Raw genomic sequence first — 22684 nt, 5'->3', positions numbered from 1 at the left:
ATATCCCCGAAGGAGTCCCCAGTGCAAAGCCTGGCACAGTATGCTCACTGTTTCACAAATAAACCTGCATTCCCCTCTGCCACCTACTGGTGCCCCAGGATTCCTGAGGAGCACAAGCTTAACCTTAGTGTGGTCCCAGGTACGTGGAGAGACAATCCCTCATTGTTATCTCTGAGCTGGGACTAAAGCACAAACCAAGGAGACCTCAGGGAAACCCAGTCAGGCCCCATGTGGCCTGGATGGGTTTGGAGTGTATCAAAGTCAACATGTACTTCCAGGGTAATGGTTTTCTGATAGAAGGATTAAAAGAAAAAAATCAATGAGAAGCTGGACATGCTGGGACATGCCTAGATACTAGTACTCAGTAACCTGAGGCAGGAGGATTTCCAGCTTGGCATCAACCTCGTCTACACAGCAAGATCTAGTCTCAAAAAGAAACCATGAACTCAGTATATAGCTCAGTAGTAGAATACTCATATAGCAGGTACAAAGCCCAACATAGCAAAACCCAAAAACCACCAATAAAATCCATCAATGGATATATTCTTTAATCATTGAGAAACCTTGTCAAACTGTAAATGCTCAGGACTCCATCTCAAAATCTGACTTCATGGGTCTGAAGAGGAGTGCTGGGTTCTTAGCTTGGAAGTGAGACCTCCTGCCTGGGATGTACAGGCCTGAGTAGAACTAGTGGGTCAGCCCCCCCCAAAATAGAAGGGGAAACAAAGCTCCAACAGCCAGAGATAAGAAAGCACTTCATTCCCGGCTGCTTTCTGCTGGCCACACTCCCGGCCACACATTTAAGAGCAAAGGCAGCAGCTGCACATCAGCTCCAGATTCAAATATGGTAAGCTAGGAGTCCAGTTGCCAACGACTCCATCTAATTCTATAATTTTAAGTAATTTTCTCACATATGGATTGGAGGAGGTAAAGCTGGGAAAGCAGAAAGTCTCTTCAGCAAGCACCACTCATGGTGGCACATTCCTGTAGCTCATTACTTGGAAGGCTAGGACAGAAGGATTTCTACTAGTTTGAGTCCAGCTTAGGCTCTCCATGAGCCCAAGGTCAGTCTGGGCTGAGAAGTGAGACCCTGTCTCAAGATAAAAAGTGGTATAGTATTTTCAAGAATAGGATGAGAACTAAGTTCATGCAGTGTTGCTTTACCTCTTTTTCCACAAACATTGTATGTTTGGTTGAGCAGTGTGGCCTCCCAGTTCTTGCAGTTACAAAGCTGTGAGAGAGCCTAGGTATGGCTAAGCGTGCAGACAGGAGAGCCAGGGCAACAGGGAGCTGTCTGGGGGCTGCCTTCCTAGACACTCCATTCATCACCATTCTCTGCTCTTTACAACGAGCATATTTCTTAGCTACTGCACAGTTTCAAATTGAACGCTACATTTTCATTCTAAGTCAGCCTCCCAAAGAGCTGTAATTCTTCGGGCAGATAAAAGTATTCAGGTACTCTGAAGCTTGCGGGAGAGCGGGAGACCCAGAACATTGCTGCCGGCTTGCCATGCCACACTTGTTCCCGCTGCTTGAATTTGGGAAGTTTAGGAGTGCTGATTACGTCTTTATTTTCAAGTAGGAGAAAGAATTCCTTTCAAGGCATCAGTTGGGCTGGATGCAAGAGCTATCTGAAAGGCTTGAGCCCTTGGGAAGTGACTTTGTGGAAGAGTTGTCACAGTTCTCTATAATCCTGGACAGTGCCTTTCTTTCCATTTTTCTTCCTTTATTTCCTTCCTCTTTCCCTCCCTCCCTTTTCTTCCTTCCTCCCTCCCTCCCTTCCTTCCTTTCTGTGTGTTTCAAATAAGAGAAACACAGGAAGCTGTTACAAAGTGGGAATTTCCCCAATCACAGGAGCCATCTGACAGAGGCTTGGGCAATGCTTTGCACACTTGTGCAGTCACTTAATAAACAAACTCAAGGGAAATCACTCCCCTGTGTGCATTCTTAGCAGCTGCAGAGGTGAATCTTTTTTGCCCGTGAATCCTAAGCTGCTTAAGTCCCTGTGGGTCCCCAGGTCGGGTCCCCAGGATGGCTGCTCATAAGGGCACACTAGATGCTGGTGCTTGGTTTTGACAAGAGGACGAAAGGGATTAGAATCCACACACAGCTCCATTTCAACATTAACCAAAGTGCTCCTTTCCATAATCTAACATTTCCCATGGTAGCTTGGGAAGAAACACCTTCTTGGACCCTCCAGCAAAATGTGTTAAGGCTACAAATGCGAGTAGGACACAGGAAGCACGTGTTGGACCTAAGCCTATGCATTTAAGCTACAGCTTTGTGCAGCATTTCCTGCAAAACCAGAAATACATCCTTTCTTCTCTGCACCTTCTAGAACACCTGTAATTACAAAAAGAAAAGGCGCAGAGACACGCGCAATTACCTGCTGGGCAGGGCTCTGATATAAATAGGACACGGGAAAAGGTATTTGCCAGGTAGGCTGTAAGAAACCAGCAAGTTGTAGCATGCTAACCCTCCCAGCGGCAGCTCTGTCTGTAGCCAGGTGGGCCGAACAGTAGATGCCACTTCAATATGGAGCTAAACACTCAGCATGCCAAGGGTCCTCTTTGCTGCCTGGAAGAGGCACAGGGCACACCCACAGTATGAGCTTGCTATGAGTGACAGGCCAGCCGTCGCAAGAGGGTACCAGGTTGGCTGAGAAGTACTGTAACTGGCCTGCCAGGGAGTGACAGCTCCTGCTGTGTCTTCATGAATCTGAACCCTTACTCTTCAAGGCCCAGCTTAAGCCTCACTCCTCGGAGAGGCCACAGCTTCTCCCATGCTTGCACTACATCCTTGCATCTCCCTGTGCATTGTTGCCTAAACTGCTTCAAGCCCGTGACTTCCAGCTTTGAGCTCCTGGTGGGGAGGGGTACCAACACAGGTCTGGATGCTTCATAGGGAGGCGTGGAGGAACACTGGTGGGGGATGCAAAAGGCCATTCTCGTTCTAAACAGAGCTCTGACGAGACCCAGAAGTAAAGGTCCATTTCTTCTACCTTTAACACAGACCGCGTGCTGCCGCAACAGCAAAGCCTGGGGAGCGCAGCAGCACACTCTGTCACTCTGCTTTCACAGGAAAGGCTGTGCGGAGTCTCAGCCAGTGAACCCCAGGCGGCAGGGGGACACAGAACCCTGACTGTGTGGGGTGTAGAGTTAGCCATGCCAGCCATATCCATCCTCTTCCTGATGGCCACGGAGACCCTTTCCGAGTGACTCCTTCTGAAAGTCACCCGTCCTACCATGAAATAAATCAGAAAGTTACTGGCGAAATAGGTGGTTCCTTTTATATGGAGATGGGTCTTCTCCCTCCCCCCTCCCCCGCCGCCCCATCCGTCCTAGACTACCGCACTGTCACACGCTTTTCCTGTGTTTTCTTCATAGCTTGACACAATGCTATTGTACACAGTTCACAAGATCTCTGACCGATGACAAGTTATCCATAGAGACAAACACCCCAGGTTTCTCTGCTCACCTCCAGGACACTGCACAGCATAGGCATGGTTCTTGAGTACACACCTCCCTAAGCTTGTTATACAATCACTTAGTTCATGGTGTGTGTGTGTGTGTGTGTGTGTGTGTGTGTGGTGCTAGGGATTGAACCAAGGCTTTGTAAAATGCAAAGCAAGCACATTACCACTGAGCAACACCACCCAGCCTTTTTTTTTTTTTTTTTACAACATGTAAACTAACCTTTTTAGTTGCCTGGAGAGTTTGGGGGAATTTCAGAATGCGGACTCGAGGTCATACACGCAGAGATTTCACAGAAAGAAAATGAGAAATTTCTTTCATGCTCCCTCAGATATTTATGCCCATACAGACCCAGCTGTGTTAGGATAAGCCTTTGTTTGGAGGTGGCAGTCACTGGCTTGAATAGCACTGCTGGGCAATGACACAGTGTAAGCAGAAGGGCGGCGATTCCAGAACAAACTCAGCTGCAGGCTGGGGACCCAGCAGCCCACGTCTGTCTGTGGGCTGCACTGTGAAACATGCTACCTGATAGCGTGTCCTTTCCACCCACATGTGGCCATGCAATGACATCCTTTCTTCTACGAACTGTCCTATTACAATTCCAACACAGTTTTTTTTTTTTTTTTTTTTTGCAAGAAAAATCTGGTCACAGCCCATTCAACCCATTTGCTGATCACTGATGGGTCACAACACACAATTCTGAGAACCAGTGGACTAGTAATGGCTGGCCTAAAGATGCTTTTCCATTAGGTGATCTGTCTTGGGAGCCCAGCAGGAAACAAGAGCCAGGAGAACAGCACCCTTAAAAATGTAGCTTGGAAACACCCTCAGGTCCTCCTCCAGTCCTTCAGCTGAATGAAACTGTGTCAGTCTGAATCCAGGACCTGTGACAGGCACTAGAAGGCAGCAGAGGCAATGAGAAGACAAGTATGGCTTATGTCGGGTCCAAGACTTACTCTGCCAATCAAAAGGCAACGTCAGATACTATAAGAACAGACTGGGGTGGAGGGTTGGGGGTAGCATGTGGAGTCTGTACCTACTTCTGTCCAGACCTTCAGATGGAAACATGAGACAGGGGATCCCAGGATGCTGCCTCTTGCTTCTCAAGGAAAACATGGTTGAAAATCCTTTCACACGGCTCCAGCAATTACCCTGGACGATGCCTGCACCTTCTTGGCCTTGAAAAGCTGCCTGGAAGCTGTAGGTTAGTAAACCATTCTCACACTTTCCAGGTCAAATGCAAATCCCTGATTCCATCAGCAATTTCCCTTCCAGGCCTGACGTGTGGGAACTGTTTATGGTTAAGCTATTTACGGACGGTTAATCACAATATATGAAACTGGTCCTTCCACTGAAGGGGAAAGTGCCAGGTGCAGACAGGAGGGAGGCCTGAGCTACCTCCATGCTGGCACCTTTTACCTCCAAAGAGGGATGTCTCAGAGCAGTGGATCCTAAAAGGCAGGCTCCAGGGCTGCCACAATACTCTGCCCAGTCCTGGCTGTCAGCAGAAGGCATTCCATATCATTATTAGTGACTTTGGGAAAGCCAGTGCGGTAACCACCCACCCTCCACCTCTATTTCAGGGAAGCTCCAGGGGACAGCCACAGTCTTGGTGTGGCTTCTTCAGGCTGTAGTGTAGTTCTCTGTGGCACCCACGGCATAGGTCAGATCATGAGAGTCCTCTATTTTGTGTGTAGGACGTTTGTGTTCATATGTGTGTACATGTGAGGGCCAGAGGTCAACACTGGGTATCTTTCTTGATTGCTCTCCACCTTATTTCTTTTCTTATTTTACTTAGAGACAGGGCCTCGGAACCTGGGCCTTATCAAATAGCTTGGGTGGCTGGCCATCGGACTTCAGACATTAGCCTGTCTCTCGAAGCCCCACCCTCACCCCAGCAATGGGGTTACAGACAACACTTCTCCTGCTGGGTATCTGATCTCAGGTGTCATACTTGAGTAACGTCTCCCCAGTTTCCGTGAAAATTTTAAAGAAGTTGTATTTTTTTGTGATAGATTTGATTTCACGTTGAAAGTTAAAGAGGTCTAGCACTAGAGAAGAAGATAAGCAAATAGGGTAGCACATATATAAAGGCTCTCTAGTCTACGTATGTGAAATTCTATCACATGCTACATACAGGACAGAACCTGAAGGATATAATGTTAAGCAAAACAAAGCAGTCACAGGGAGGACAGATGCCACATAACTCCACTTAGCTGAAGCATTTAGAGTTGACTAGTCCAAAGACAGAAACAGAAAGGCTGTCTGCAGGGGCTGTGGGCAGGTACAGGGGTGCTATATAATATTTTGATACCGTTTGCCACCTGAAGGGTCCTGCCTTAAAACCTTGGTCCTGGAATGGTGGTGTTGGGGTGGTGAGCTAATTAAGGCAGGCAGGAATAAGGGGGACGGTGGGAAAGCTGGTAGGCCAATTGGGGGTTGGCCTTCAGGAGTCTGAGGGACCCCAGGTACAGTCCCACTTTTTGTTGGACTATGTTTTTACTCCTTCCTACATAACCTTGGGCTTTCAGACTAACTGTGACCATATAGAGGCATTTTGAAAAGGCAGCCTGCACAGAGTGTTTTTGCTCATTCAGGTATTTTGCTGCAGTTAAGGGAGGAGAGGCTGAAGCCGCCAGCTATCTTGAGTGGGTAGAGTTTTGGTTTTGCAAGATTAAGGGAATTGTTGAGGTAGCTGGTAGCAATAGCTACAAACATCCAAACATACTTAATGCCACTGAACTGGACACTTGAAATAGTAAAGCCGGTAAGTACTGTATTGTCACATTTTGTCACAGTACAACTGAGGAAGAGATGAGGGATAAAGCTGAGAACTCCGGCTGGCTCATCACCCAGGTCAATTCTAATTCGAAACCCTTCCCCAAAGCACGGTTCCCGGTAGCCAAGCTGAAAATATTATTTCTGCCAGCATCTCTCTGGGTCTTCAGGACTTAGGCGCGTTTGCTGAGGATCTGTCTTGGACTGTCAGCACATCCCTTGGCTCACCAGGCTCTACACGCTGGTGCTCTGCAGTAGCCTGAGGAGGGCATGGCTGGTGACCGTACCTGGATGGGTAGCCGGCGGCGCTGATCCGAATGGTCTCCAATACTCCGCAGGCTCTGAGTTGCTGCACAGCTCTCTTCGGGTCGAAGCTGCCAAGTAAGGAACATCATGAAGGGAGGCTGGCATTGAGAGAAGGGGGAGAAGGAACGCTCTCCTGTCCTGCAGCATATGAGACACATGCTGCCACCAAGCTGCAGACGGCCACACGCTAGGTCAGGGTAAAGCGCAGACTGAAGGGTGGAAGAACCATTTGTTTTATTTTTCAAGACAGGGTTTCTCTGTGTAGCCCTGGCTGTCCTGGAGTCAATTTGTAGACCAGGCTGGTCTTGAACTCACAGAGGTCCACCTGCCTCTGCTTCCTCGAGTGCTGAGATTAAAGGCATGCACCACCATGCCCAGCTCTGTGCCCATTCTCAATGCCATCCTTTCCTTTGCCCACTTGCCTATCTGAGTCCTGCCCACCTTCCCAGTCTCATTCCTGTCTGTTCTCCAGAGCTTGCCCTGAGCACTTCCACACAGACTTTCAGATGTGTGTATGATGCAAGGAGGGGAAAGAAGAGGACAGGGCTCAGCAGTGGGACACTCCGTGGTGAAGGTGCTGAAGGGAAACCCTGGGGAAAGATAGCACGAGATTAGCAAGAAGTCTTATTAGGGACCAAACCGACCCAGAATTAGTCACTTTTCAAAATTTGGTGGGACCGATGCCCCACTTACAGAAGTGATGGGGAGCGAATGTGCATGCCCTTTCTTTCTGACTATCTGTGGCTCAACTGAAGCCAATGGCTACACTTCTTTCGTTCCTTGCAATCTGGAGATGAAAGAACAAGTCTGAGGACCCACAGGGCTTGCAGCCTGGGAGAGCACAGTGGCTCTGGCAGAAACCCTGATGAGGCTGTAGGCAGTTCTCTTGCCCTGGCAGATGAAGAGAGGTGGGAGTTACACCAGCCTGAGAACCTGTATGAGCCCACAGGACAAACCCCTGGCATGCCCTCCATCACTCTCCCTGACAACCCAGTGCTCCTTTGCAGCTGCACAGCCCACCTGGACTCTGGAATTCTAAGGACAGAGCTGGCCTGGAGACGGCTGCCCTCTGCCAGGCTCTGTGAGACTAACTACTTGTCTTTGTGTGACCTGCCCTTGCCCACATCACTCCCTCATGCTGGCTGCCACACAAGCCTGCCTTATGAGTCATGAAGCTGTGGCATCTGGTGATCCATGTCCTGACCTTGCCTAGCTTCACGCGTGCATTTTCCTAGAGACCGAGGATTTTATGCTATCACTGCATATCAGGCATGCTCTGACTCCATATATGTCCTAGGGTTGAGCGTACCCACACACTCCTTCCGGCCCCTTCTTGTTCCTCCCTCCTTACCTCTCTCACACTGCCTGCACCCCAAACCTGGCTTCTCCAAATTCTTTTCCAGCTCACTGCAACTCTAAATGAGAGGGCCTCAGGTCCCCAATGACATTCTGTGTATAAGGGAAAACAGTGTTGAACTTTACATGGTCTTCCTTAGAACAGTTACTTGATGATTTAATTTCCTCTTGTTAGGACCAGAGAGCTCTGCAGTAAGAGGCTTGGGAGACAAAGAGAAACACTGAGCCTCTCACTGGAACCCTTTCCCGGTCACCTGAGAAGCTTTTGTCCTCTTTGATGTGAAGCACCGTTCTGGGATCCTGGCCACCCTCCCCTGATCTAACAAGAAGTCTCTTAGGACTTAAGAGCCACTCACCATGCTGGGAAGGCCTTCCTGGCGCAGGCTCTGCTTCTCTTGCCTCTAAGGCAGTCAGCCAGAATGGATACTCTGGAGTTTTCGGAAAGTTTTAGAGAAATGTGGGACTTTTGTCCCAGGGTTCCTTATCTAACCACTACAACTGTGGCTGCCACCTAGAACCCGAGACGTCTGCTTGGCTCTGCCTCCCAAAGTGTGATCAAAGGCACGAGCCACTTCCCTCAGGCCCCCTCCAGTTTTTCAAAGAACTACGCTCTTTCTCAGGAGCTCAGATCTTTCATCACCCTTGCACCACCCTGTCTACCGTGGCTTTGCACTTCAGCTATGCACGACAGCTATGCACTTCAGCTCTGAGACTGGGCCCTGTGGAGCGGCCAGGGCCCAGCTTGCTGAGTGAGCAGCCCAAGGCAGTATAGTGAATTGCTGGGAGAAGAGGCTGCAGGTGGGAGCAATCTGCTCCTGGGCCCTACACACTATGCCTGGAGCTGGTCCTACAGAACATAATTCTTCTGGAGCTTTCGTGGCCCAGGTTGGCCTTGACTTCAAGATCCTGCTGCCTTTAAGTGCCACTACATGGCCTAAGGCAAGTATTTTCTTACTTTAGTCTTAGCAGCTCAGCAATATACTCCCTACCTGCTCCATCCCACTCCAGGCAGCAGCGGCATCCCACCTGTGGTCCCCAGTGTGGACCAAGCAGCTGGAGGAGAATGGGTACAGCTAGGCCCCAGCTCCCTACTAATAGCTGGGGCCACTTTAGGCAAGGCACGATCTCTGCCCAAAACACAACTCTCAGACGTGTGAGAGTCACCTCATTGTTTTCTTGCCTTTCCATTTCCACAGTATTTTCTCAAGTCAGTTCTCTCCCTGCATTCTGTGGGCTCCCAAGGATTGAACTCAGGCCATCAGGCTTGACGCCCAAGTTTCTATTGACCATTTTGCCATTTCCATCCTCATAATGTTTTTATGGTACTCGTGATGGCCACTTCCGCGGCAGTGACACTCATTTGTGACATACAACTCCTTAACCAGGGGCCGGGGGTGGGGGCCGTATCCTAATGCCATTCCACCTGTCATAGCCAAGTGCCTAGTGAAAAAGAAGACAGATGCTTCTTGGCTGAAAGCAGAGGGAAAGACTTTTATATGGTAAGTGTTATAAAAAATATACAGAACAAGGGCTCTTGCCCCCTAGGGAACACTTGGTAATGTGTAAAATGTTGGTTATCACACCGATGGAGATGCTACTAGTATGCGAAAGATAGAGGCCCGTGGGGCTTCCAACCATGCTTTAATATTCAGGGCAATCATCATCTACGACTAAAAGCTGTCTGACCCGCATGTGAATGCTGCTGAGGACGAGACACTGGGAAGTAGAATTGGGAGGAGGAATGTAATGAATTTGCTTCTGCAATAATATCAATAGTTAATGTCAACATACACAGCGATGTATATGAACCATTGTGTTGTGCACATGCAGAGGCCAGAAAGTCAACCTCCGGACACACACAGCCTTTTAAGGCAGGGTCTTTCAGCTGGTGTGGGGCTTGCTGCTCAGGCTACCTTGGCTGGCCACTGAGCCCCAGGGATCTATCTCATATCTCCAGTGCTGGGACTACAAGGCTGGACAGCTTTTTAATATGATCTTAGGGATCAAACTCAGGTCCTAAACTTGCAAGGGAAATGCTTTACTGATTGTATTATTTCCAAGCCTATAACAACAAGAACAACGTATTTTAACCATATAAATTGTTATTCTTCTCATTGGTAACTCATTTATTATCTTCTTGTATTTTTTTTCCCAAATCAAGACATTGTAGTGTCATAGTTAACTGGCAAAGAGTGAAAGATTAGCTTGAAACCATCTGACTCTGATTCTGAACTACAAATCAAGTTTTCTGTCTTGGTCATAGTCTCTCTCTCTCAGTATGTCTCTCATTGTCTTAGTCTCATTCTTTCTCTCTTTTCCCTTTCTCATCCTACTCCTTTCTGCTATGTGTGTGTGTTTGTGTGTGTGTATGTGTGTGTATGTGTGTGTGTGTGTGTGTGTGTGTGTGTGTGTGTATGGGGGTTGGGTGTGTGTGTGTGGGGGGGGTGCTAGGCCTTATGGAGGATCTGGCATTGGCTGAGTACCAGTCTCTGATGAATGAACCAACAGGGTCACAGTTGGCTGGAGTGGAACAGGTAGCAAGTGCCACTTCTCTTCTCCCAGGCCCCGCATGCCATTCTGCCCACCACTCCTTCGAGTCAACAGATCCAGGGCAGAGGATTCCCAAGCATGCCTCAGATGCGTGGAGCAACGGGAGCAAGAAAGCAGGCAGCGTGCTTAGAGAAGGCTGTGTTCAGCACACAGCGTGCTTGGGAAGGAACTGACCGGCCAGTACGTGACTCTGCCTTCCCCGTTCCTGCCAATTCCAGAGGCTGGCTAAACAGGCTTGGACGGAAACCCCCTGGCACTTACTGGAAGGGAAGCTTTTCATCATTTGGCTTGATGCATCGCACATAGTGTGGCGTTGTGGCATTCAAGGTCTCCATAAGCAGGTTTAGGGAAGTGCGGAACTGCAGGGGAGAAGCCAGACCTCGGTTATTTCTAACATTCTGCTGGATACACAGCAAAGAAACACTAACAGATCAGCAACGGCCTTGCTAGTGGTGAGAGCAGAAATAACTATTATTACTATGATTAATTCAGAAAGAAGACATTCAGTGAGCAGGGGTTAGAGTCTAGCTGACACTTCTAACTTGCTATGAAGAAAACTGAGTCCTTCCATAGCAGGGCTCTTCAAAGTAAATGGGGGAACTACTCCATAACATGCCTAACTCCCAGTGTTAGGGGAATCCGCGAGATGAAAGGTAAGTATTAATAAATGAGAGCTCTGCCTGCTGTGTGCTAGGGGCCTGCTATCCCTGACCATGGGGAATGCAATCGTAATGCCTGTACCTAGACATCCTGGAAATGATGGGGCTCATATGGAATTTCCCAACTGGCAAATCCACAGGAATTAAAGCAGTTGTGACTACCAGATCCTCCTCTTTGGAGACACACTGAGAAGTGAGCACTTTAGTTGGATGTTCCCTGGGCTTATGGAGCCCTCCTCCCTGACAATATCTGAAGACTTTTACTGGGACCCTGCATCTAGCCCCTTTCTTCTGCAGCCTTCCTCCAAGTCAGCCCTGCTACACATGCCGCCAGCCTGGGACTAGGACTGACCTGGTAACCCACGGATTTCTTGTGCTCCTTGTTGGCCACCTTCATGAGGGGTCTGGAAGAGCGAACGTGGATCTTTGAAGATGATCGACTCTTAGCTGTATTGGTGGCAGGAACAGAGTCCTTGTCATCATGGAACAAGTCAGCCACTAGTGGGAACTAGACACAATCACAAAAAGAAGGGTACAAAGGAGGTCTCTTATGGCATAATGTTGTTTATCTTCTTTCAAAGCAGCTAATATATATTTCTGACAAATAAAAATACACGAACACAGCCAGTGTGGTGGCACATGTCTTTAATCCTAGCACCAAGGAGGCAGAGGAAGGCAGATCTCTGTGAGTTCGAGGACAGCCAGGGCTAAACAGAGAAACCCTGCCTCGGGAAAAACAGAAACAAACTCATAAATACGCACCCACACAGAGCTCTGTGCACCCATGCTCGTAGTGGCATTATTCACAAAAGCTACCGAGTAATAATGACTCACGTGACCATCATGAACGGACAAAGAGCGGTTCATCAGTATGATAGAATATTAATCAACAATATAAAGCAATGAAGTTCTCAAACATAGCACAGATGAGCTCTGAAAACGTGGTGCTTGAAATATAATGAAGACGTTATATATGGCAAAAGCCATGTGTAAAAAAAAAACAACAAAACCCACAAGAAGCATGTGAGTCTGTTTAGTTGAAATCAAGTGTCCAGAGGACAGAAAGTGTCCCACTGTTTGTCTAAGAGGGAGAGGAGTGGCAGCTAATGCGTGCAGCTTTTCATTTTTGAGTAATGACAATATTCCTGAGTTTGCAGCGAGGCGGCACAACTTGGTTGGGTTACTAAAAGCCACTCGAGTTTACACTTCAAAAGGGTGGTCTGTGGTGAGTGATAGCTACCTCAGTCTTTAAAAGGGCTGGAAAAGGTTGCTCTTTCCAACAGTGTTACTTAACATTCATCTACAAAGACAGCCTCAGTTCCTGGTAGTGTAGCAGGAGGTAGGTATAGACATTCACAAACTATGTCTAACACTTATTGTTGGACATTGTCATGTTATTTGACTTCCCTGAGTCCTAGGTTTTCCATCAGCACAGTGGGGTAAGACTGCATCTAATTATACAAGATTATTATGAGGTCTCTGTGCTAGTGTGACAAGGTGCTAATGACACAGAGAGTTAGTCCATCAAGGCTCTCAGCCTGATAAGGACATACCCTCATTCCCTGAGCACACTTAAGTGGGACCAGCACTGTGAGGTCTCCAACACATACCTGACAGTGGGAGGAAAAAAAAATATGGATGCCTCCTTTGTCAACCCTGGCATACAGTATATCAACAGAAAAAAAAAAAGCAAAAGGGTAGTGAGGCCTCAGACTCCAGGCTCCTCTGATCCACTCTGCACGCTCTTCCTTTAGAGCCCAATTAAGTGCATGATCCCCCTCCGCCACTGTGTCTGAATGCCCTGGGCCAGCACGTCGATGCCATCACTTCCCAGGAGGTTCTTCCAGCACAGTTATCAGGCTGCGCTCCCTGCTCTTCCTGATGCTAAGCATCATGTCCCTATCCATCCTTCCACCTTTGCTCTGTGTTCATCTTACCTCAGGTATCCCACCCTTCATTCTCTCTGCATGTCTTAAAGCCTGTCTTCTCCAGGACCTGCCCTGAATCCCTTGTACTCATTCCCAACATCCTCTACCAACTCCTAAATTGTGCATTACACAGGCCCGGCCTAGAGCAGGGACAAGCCAACTTGGCCTGTGATGGGCCAAGAGCCCTATTCTTGCTGAGCCCGCTGAGTCCTTGCTGCTCCCAGCACAGAGATAAAGGCAATACGAGAGTCCCCATGTAAGCACACAGAAGACACTCACTACTGAGACATTATCTAGTTTTATTATTAGGTTATGACACAAAACCAATATGTTTCATATCATACATGCAATCTAGAAATTAAAAAAAGACCACAAAAGTAGGAGGGGACTATTTAAGAAAGGGATGGGAATGGGGGAGAGGGTATAAGTGAGAGTAATGAGAGAAACTATAATCAGAGAACATTTTACATATGTATCAAAAGTCATAGTGAAATTCATTATTTTGTACAGTTAATATCCTCATGACAAAGGGATGCTATAAAAATTCAGATAATCTTGGTGGTGAATGAGATTGGATACTGAAACACCTTGAAGATTAATAAATCATCTTTCAGGTGTGTCCAAGGGAATCTCTACTTAAGATTCACTGAATGAAGAAGAGCCCCCTTCCCAGTGTGGGATCTCTGTGAGTTTGAGGCCAGCCTGGCCTTCAAAAGCGAGTCCAGGAGAGCCAAGGCCACACACAGAGAAACCCTTTGTCTCGAAAAACCAAGAACCAAAAACAAAACAAACAAAAAAACAAACAAACAAAAGAAAACTAGAAGCCAAAATAAATTTTTCCTCCTTGCAGTTACCTTGCTCAGTATTTTGTCTCAGCAATAGAGTGCAACTAATGCACCAAGGAAGCCATTTTTAAGATCTATATATAGCAGCATAGAATTTTAGATCTGCCATTAGCCACATGAAGCAACAGGAATCCATGGAAAGGAGCTACCAGACCCTGCTTCAGCCCTGTTCCCACCCTGTGAAACACAGGAGCTGACATACGCCCTCCTGGGGCTGCCAGACGAAGGCAGAGGCCAAGCTAGGGTCCTGGTTTCTGGGTACACGTGCAGAGCTTGCTTCCTTATGGTTCTTGTAATCAAGGTCAAATACATGAAGGCACCAGTGAAAACAGTCCTCCTACCAGTAACATCTGCTCACATGAACTTAAAGAGGGAAATTTAGGCGAAGAGGGACGCTCTGTCCTACAACAGCATCTTTGCGTCAGGCTGCAGGTCCTACACGGCACGGACAGCAGCTCACGCTCTGATCATGTTCTGCAGCAAATGTCCCAGACCTTCCACAAGTGCAGTCTCAGGTCAACAAGTATTCAAGTATTCATTAGGCACTTGGGGGACATAAGTAGAGTATCAGGTCAATAGCTCAGGAAGTGGCAAAATCATGACAACTCCACCACCCCCAAAACAATTCAGCGGAGCACTCTGTTAGTTCTTCCCAGGCATGTGTTCTGTTCTCAGAGAGTGTACATTCGTTTCTTTTCTTGTTGCAACAAGAGAAAGCAACTGCACGGGAGAACACTCATGCTGGCTCACAGTTAGAGGGTTTAGTCCCTCGAGGCAGGGAAGTCAGGGAGACAGGAGCTTGACATGGGCGGTCACATTCCAGTCACTGCACCCCCTTCTGCAGTGAAGGATCTGGAGGCTTAGGGCCCCAGACCACAGGGCTACTAAGGGAAGAAACCAAGACTTAAAACCAGACAGCTGGAGGGCTGCCTCATCAAGATACAACCTCACAGCGGGGCAACCACCTGAGCCCTTTTGGAAAAGATCATTGCCTGCAGATCAGTGATAAATGCTGCTGCACAGGCAGAACTCTCCTCCTCTCCTCTGCACAGGATCCAAACCTGGTAAGCATGGGTCTCCCACCACAATGAGCCTAATCAAGATAATCCCTTGCCAGAATGCCCAGGAGCTTGTCCGTTTGGCAATTCTAGATCCTGTCAAGTTGAGAATCATAACTATTAACCACAATACGGTCTTAGAAGTCTTCGGAAGTTAGGAAATGTGCCTAGGCTTTCCGTCGTAATCCGCAGAAGGCCCTACCTCATCTCACCTCCCGGTAGTCACAAACATCTGACAAAACAGCCATGATGAGACACCTCCACGTGAGTACGTGGAAAGCATTCAAATAGAGCAGCAAGATGGTGCTGGTGGCACGCCACAGCTGTTCTCTGAACTTGGGTGTCGGAATCAGGTGAAAAATGCCATCCAAAAGCAGGCTCTACAACCCTGTTAGGGAACTATGCTGAGTGGCGGGCTGAGGTGATGGGGGCCTACAACAGGCCAGTGGCTATCTCATCCCCTGGGGCCTGACGGTGATGTATGGCCACTGCACTGGGAGATACAGGCACTGCCCAGCAAGCACTCCCTCATCTGCTGTGACGACCTTTGGCCTTCTTTGCCTGGTACTAAAACGGACAAAAATCCGAAAGAGGAAAGCACCAATTTTCACCAATCGTTAAACCTGGTCATACATACAAATTTCTGAGAGGATCACCGACCCACAGGTGCAAAGATTTTAAATTGAAACAAAGGATATAAGCAACTACTTAACCCTGAGGAGTTCTAAGTTTACATTTTAAAGTCAATTTTAGAGTCAAGAGTACTTATATATAAGTGTTTTACAATGCATAGTAGCCAGCAACTGTAGGCTCTGAGCAACAAAACTGCATACTGTGCTCCTGTGAGTGATTATGTGCTTTTGCGTGTGTGTGTGTATTTATGTGTGTGTGTGTTGAAATCAACATGCCTGCTTCCTCTTCCCTCATGTCCTTCATTTCTCACAGAAACAACCACGAGAACCACCTTAATTTTCAGGTTTTTAGCTCCGTGGTTTGCATATCAATCATCTTTATAGTTTACTGGCCTAGGAAGTCTAAAAGCACCAACCAATCTGGCCTGGGGTTAGGCACAAATGTTTGTGTAGCATATGGGAGGTCCTGGGCTTGACTGCCAGCATCAAAAAAATAAAATGAATGAATAAAGGTATAAACCAGTAATGTAAAATCAAAGACCATGTCTTGTGAGTAGCACAAGTAAATTCTTTTGGCTGCTTCATGGCTGTAACAGACTGGTGACGATCAGAACTAGAGAATGTGATCAAATTCATGAGCAAAACACTCCAAATCCTGGCCCAGCGCCTGTAAGGGAAAACCTTATCCAAAATATTTACATAATAGGAAATAAAGAGACTCCATTCCTTCTAAGGGTGTTGAGAACAATGATGTCAAGCAGGTGGCTTTCAGGGTCCTCCAGGGACATATTTATAGGTTATTCCAAGTTTTAGCTGCCAACAGGTGGCTATTCTGCATCTTTGCAATGGATTTTATGGCATTTCAAAGTCACACATACTGGTTTTTTTTAGAGAAAGGACCTAGCTACTTAACTACATTTGTGTCAGTATCATAGCAGGGTTACTTTCCCTGGGGATTCAATTCTATGTGCTACCACAGAAATAAAGTCAATCCTTCCCAATCCCAGATATTCAACCCATGTTGTGCTGGGGCCTGGTAACACAAAAGTGAAAAACAACAAACACAGCCTTCCACACACTGAAGTGTTCCTGGTCTAGCATGGAGGGTGAACAGTTACCAATGACCTACAGGGTTAAAAGTACAAGGACATGAAGATGTCCCGAAGGAAATGAGAAAATAACAAAGCTGACTGCGTCAGAGCTTTGGGATGAGGGAATCAGGAGAGGATTCTCTCAGGGGGTGTTCTAGTTTGCTTTCTGTTGCCATGATAAACATTAGGACCAAAAGTTCCAGGGGAAGGGTTTATTTCAGCTTGCAGGGTCCAGTCCATCCTCAAGAGAAGCCTGGACACCGGCATAGGGGCAGGAACCTAGGGGCCAGGAACCAAAGTAAAAGACACAGAGGAACTTTGCCTACTGGCTTGCCTCCTTTCGCTTGCTTGGCCTGCTTTTTTACACAGCCCAGGTCTACCTGCCTAGGGATGCCCACAGTACCATATATGTGATGGGTAGGAAAGCATGTCATGGGGAAGTACCTCAAAGATGGAACTCAGTACACCCAGGGAACTATTAAAAACAGAGCCAGCAAAGGCACAGTGTACTTGAGGGGGACCAGCTTGGTGAAGGATTTTATTTTTAATCCCAAGAGTAATATGATAGCATTTAGTGAATAAAAACAAGGGGCAAACAACACTTAGACTATACTGGGCATGCCTGGACACACTCAAGCTTCCCCAGAGTCATGTGGTCTAAGTACCACTGCACCCCATTCTGCAGTGAAGGATCTGGAGGCTTAGGGCCCCAGACCACAGGGCTACTAAGGGAAGAAACCAAGACTTAAAACCAGACAGCTGGAGGGCTGCCTCATCAAGATACAACCTCACAGCGGGGCAACCACCTGAGCCCTTTTGGAAAAGATCATTGCCTGCAGATCAGTTTTGATGCTACACCTATGGTCAAGGAGGTGCTGTCCCCTTCCTAGGTGCTTGCAGAACCAAGACCAGAAGAGCCTCTACCTTGCAGGTGCCTTTGAAGCAGTACAATATGGTAGAAGGAGCTGGGCTAGGGTCAGAAGCCTCTGGGCTGTCATTAGTTGTGTGGTCTCTTTCTTTACCTTACTTGGTTTGTACTTTGCTCATGGGTGATAAAAGGATAAACAAGTCTGACACAATCCCTTTAAATTATTCTGGACCTGGACTCCCAGATCCTCTCACCTCAACCCCTCTCTGTCCCCTGCTTATCACAAGTTCAAGTCTGTTTGTGGCTTTGGTCTATACTGCCTCTTGCTGTACAGCACAAGCCAGCTTGGTGTCCACAGACAGACACTGCCTTCCCTCCTGATTCTTCTCAGCAGAATTCCTTGGGCCTTCTCTCACACTGCTGAAATGAATCTCCAGAGATCATCTGGAGCCCTCCTCATAAAGCCCCGTGGGGAACAGGAAGTGTGGGTTCCTGTCCTTTCTGATGGCTTCCACGCACTGTCCCATGCCTTCTTTATGGAGGTCTTTTCTGAGACATGACAGCTCCACTCCCTGCTAATCTTTGTTGCTTTACAGTTCTCCAGTACTTCCCACTGGCCCAGCTTCTGACCCCCAGGCCTCACCTCCCACATCTGTATCAGTCTGCCCGATGTCCACTGAGTTCTCTACTGCTCATGCCCAGTACAGACGCCTTCAGGTTTGAGACTTCTGTTCCTCAACCTTGCCTCTCCAGCCTGGACCCTTCCCATCACCATGATCCCTATTTCTACCCATCTGCGCTGCATCTTCTCCCTTTCCAGTGCCGCAGCAGCTCCAAATTCAGCATGGCAGAAAGCACCCTCACACGTTTCCTCCTGAAACCGAAGGTTAAGGACTGTGCCCTGTCCGTCTATGTCTCAAGTTCTGCCATGGTTCTCTGCCTGACTCCTTCCCACATGAGTCAGAATGTGGTTGCCTTCCCCAAGTACCACCCAGACTCTTGTATGAACCACGATGCAAATGGATTGGACCAACAGTGTTTCCTCTAACTGTAAACCTTACCCAGAAGCCCCCTGTTTAAGGGCTTGTGGGTCCTTACTTTTCTATGGCAGGAAACCACCATGATGTGCTAAGGACAGACCGATGTTGGGGACAGACGGGATTGTGGGAAAGCGACTGCCAGCCCTGGGGCCTCCTATGATTCTACCAGAGTGCCCAGGCATATCAGAGCAAGGGCAGTTGGGAGGCCAAGAATTTCTACAGGGAAATACTGGGCGGCTAGGTGTCTGTAGCATTGGTGAGGCCTACCAATCTGCATAATTATACTGTATGGGAGACTTAATCCACAGAAGTTGTTAATAGCTTGTGTGAAAAACATGTTAGGGCCTATGGCTGGGGACAGGTATCAAAAGTTTCATGAAGAATTTTGAAATCAGAATGAAAGATAAATATTTTAAACTTTCAGCCCTTTTTTTTCTTATGGCAACCCAGAGAGATGCCAACTCTCTCAGGGATATTTGAGCTTATACTGGCAACATTCATCTGAAGATCTTGGGTTTTGTTTTCAGAGCTGTGTTTTAGCTGCTATCGAGTTGGCATCCGGGAAGAAGGAGCATCCCGTGTGCAGGGTCGGTTTTAGTGCCTCAGTGGCCATACAGAAAGATCTAGGTTGATCATGAGATTCAAAGGATAAGAGGTAGTCTTATAGAATCCCGATTACAAGCAACAGCAAAAGAGCCAGGCAGAAGACACCCACTGTGACCTCCATTCACCCATCCACCAAGAGAGCCGGGGTAGGTGGGAACTTCACTCGGGAATGCCCCAATAGAAGCAAACCTGGAGTCACAACAAAAACCACAACCTGGCAAAGAACTCAACTAGATGCCCATGCTGCTGGGGGAGGAGGAGAGGAACTCAGGCATGTCGTCAGAGCTGCCGAAACACCTGCATCAGAAGCAGGCTGCTCAGGAATGGAAGTTCTGCGGCTCTGCTCAGGACTGCCACTGAAAATGTATCCACCCAGGCCTCGCCACAAATCGCTCCCTTCTAAGAGCAGTCCCTGGTAACACACCAAGCACGTCACTGATCCTGGTTGCCATTTGTGTGTAATGTGCCCATGGGTCCTGGCTTCTCTACCTTCTGCTATTCAAGCCCGGTGTTTAAAGACGCAAGGCAAATCTATTTGCAAAGGGATTAAGAGAAGTATGAAAATACCCTTTAAAGGCGGTTTGACAGTCCTAGAAAATTTCAGCTACAGCTGCGTGCACACTGTTTGCTTGGAAACCACACCTATTCGAGTGAGTTTATAAGAACACGATGGAGATTTCCTTTCAAACAGACACGTGAACCAAAAGAGGGCACGTTAGAACAGTCTGATCAGGGGCTTTTCCTCAAAAACTGCTGTGAACATAACAGAACGCACTTTCTTTTCAGTCAGTTCTTTTGCGTGGTTGATGTTACACTTTGGTGGGGAGGTTGAGAGAAGGACTCAGTCCTGCCTTGGAAAAGAGACGGTAACATACCGTTCATCAACCGAAACTCTAGTCTGCTTATTCTCATGAATACTTTCCAACAGCCAGTGTGGAGGACACCAAGCATACCGAGGACCATGTGTGTCATGATGCACTGTCGCAATAAAATCCTGTAGAATTTTACATGTAAAAATAATGGATTTTGGGCTGGAGAGATGGTTCAGAGGTTAGGAGCACTGGCTGCTCTTCCAGAGGTCCTGGGTTCAATTCCCAGCCACGTGGTGGCTTACAACAAACAATCTATAATGAGAAACGGTACCCACTTCTGGCCTACAGGTGTACATGCAGACAGAACATTGTATAAACAAGAAGTAAATCTAAAAATAAATAAGTAAATAAATAAAATAAAATAAAATAAAATAAAATAAAATAAAAACAAGTTTAAAAAAGCAAACGGTGATGGTTGGTTTTAATGCCAACTTGCCACAAAACTGAGTGACCTGGGTAGGGAAACAATGAGGCGCTGTCCTGGCTACCTTAACTGATGTGGGCAGATGCACCCCAAATGAGGGCAGCATCTTCTGTGAAGTCCTTGGCCCTCTTTCCTGCCACTGATTTGTCCTGTCATTGCTGCTACTGCTGCTTTTTTCATGCTGAGGTCAGAACCAGGATGCCAGGGTCCATCACCAACTAAGGACTAGTGAGAGGCACCCTGCAGGGTTGTGGTCCCTGAGCAGGGCTGCTGAGGCACGCGGACTTGTGGACCTAGTGCCAACTGGACTGTTGGCCTCTATGGTGTGAGACAGTCACTGTGGGATGCCTCTGACTGCAGAGGCTCTGGCCTCAAAGGGTGATTATCTACCAGACTCTCTCGGGAGAAAACTGTTGTTACCATTTCACAAATTATTTATATGTTCATCTCCCCTGCCCCCAAATTTATTTTATTGGCTCTGCTCCAGAGAATCCCAACACACATCCCTTGTTCTGAGTGTGCTACTGGGGTTCAGTTTCAGCTGCTTCTCTGTCATGCCTGGACTCTGGGGACAGATCAGCTCAGGGTAGGTGGACAGAGACTCTCTCAATTGTATTGTTCTTGGCCACTTCTCTGATGGAATGCAGTGAAGAGATGGTGTGTGCCCCTTGTGTCCATCCAGACCCATGGCCCAGACTGCCCTGCTCACACTGATATGACTTTCCAGTTGATCCTCTGACCTATACACATCAGGCAAGAGAACATCTCCAGATGTTCTGTCCTTTTTGGGATTGCTCTCCCAGCCTCCCCATTCACTAAAACATTCCTTCTCATAGGCAGCAAAATTTGGGAGGGAAAACTTGCCGCTTAGAAGAAATGAATGTGTTAACACTGTGTTTTAAAGAGGCCTTTCTTTGCTGTGGCCCTATTTATAACTCTGTAATAGCTGAGAAGACAATTAGCTCCTTGCTAACTCTTCACAGCGTAACAGGCTACCCTAATCACATTCTCATTACCACTTTATCTCCACGCTGGGTGTGAGCTCTTCCAGCATCCCCATGGCTGGTGGCAGGTGGGAGCCCTTTACTTCACAGCTCTTAATCACTCCCGACAAGGTGATAATTTTTTATCAGGTACACCACACAAAGGATAAAAGCCAACAGTTTCTCATAAAACAAAAGTATTTGAAATAAAATTATGAATTTACACAATGATTTGAGAATTAGCTGCATTTAGAGATTAAAATTTATATTTAAAAAAATAGGCATTGCATTATTAAATTGATATCCTAGGGTTTTAAATGTCTCCAGGTCTTTATTCTATTTTTGGCAAGTGTTTGAAACCTAAGCTCTGAAGGACTGCTACAACGACAACAACAAAAAGAGAGTGGCTTAGTAAACAAGGATGAGTACATATTCACAGTGACAGATGTGCCAGGCAGGTCCTGAAAGCACAGGGCCTCTCTTTGATCTGCAGCTGCATCTGAGGGTTCCTGTTGGGGGTGTGAGAGAGGCAAGGAGGTCACTGGTTTGGCAAAAGAGAAAGCTAGAAGTGGGGTAGCCGGGCTGGGGCAAAACAAGGGAGCATGTATCTTTCCAAAAATACAGAACATACTCTTTTGCCCCGCAATTTATTAACTCTACAACCACTGTCCATACTCACTCAACTATCAATTTCACTTGTAAAAAATAATAGCAAACTACCAAGAGTTATTCAAGAAAAGCAAAGCATGTGGAAGAACGGCCAACATACAAGGATGAGCGCGGAATCAGAGGGGACTGGGCATGCATAGAGTGATCATTTCACCCTTAAAAAGATGTGCCATTGCGCCGCAGCGCAGAGGCACTTGCCAGAAGACGGCTCATGGACTAGGAGAGCGGGCTTTTATGTAACTCTTTTACTCAAGTTTTAGGACTAAATTTTTAATAAAAATCCAGCCTGTTTAAAGTATCATCATGTGCAGAAAAGATCAAGACCACTACTCTTAGCAATGCCTGCTTGTATGGTAACTTGGGCTTCGGGTGAGTTTTCACCATTCCCTGGCTCACAATCTCCAAGCTGACTGTGCAAACTATATCCTTCCCGGTGAACATCTGCTTTTTTCCTGGGAGTCTGGAGGCTTAGTTCACGCTAAGCCCAGGGTGCCTGTTTGCCCTTGGCAGACATTTTCTCAAGCAAACTCTCACTGCACTTGCTTC

General features: G+C 47.3%; 1 protein-coding gene across 6 annotated transcripts in view; it reads right to left on the bottom strand.

Moving 5' to 3' along the window:
- Myo5b (myosin VB) overlaps positions 1-22684 on the bottom strand; it is a 298441-nt gene that overhangs the window by 65127 nt on the left and 210630 nt on the right. For all 6 annotated transcript variants that reach the window (XM_055622523.1, XM_055622526.1, XM_055622525.1 and 3 more), the window contains exons 15-17: positions 11475-11630; positions 10725-10822; positions 6539-6625 (exon numbers count right to left, since the gene is read on the bottom strand). In XM_055622523.1, coding sequence (XP_055478498.1) covers positions 6539-6625; positions 10725-10822; positions 11475-11630 — 341 coding nt within the window. The remainder of the gene's footprint in view (positions 1-6538; positions 6626-10724; positions 10823-11474; positions 11631-22684) is intronic.

This window comes from Psammomys obesus, unplaced genomic scaffold, assembly GCF_907164565.1.
Source record: "Psammomys obesus unplaced genomic scaffold, mPsaObe1.curated_primary_1811, whole genome shotgun sequence".
In the NCBI taxonomy this organism is placed as follows: Eukaryota; Metazoa; Chordata; class Mammalia; order Rodentia; family Muridae; genus Psammomys; species Psammomys obesus.
The sequence above is the reverse complement of the archived record's forward strand: the minus strand, read 5'-3'. Positions and strand labels throughout refer to the sequence as shown.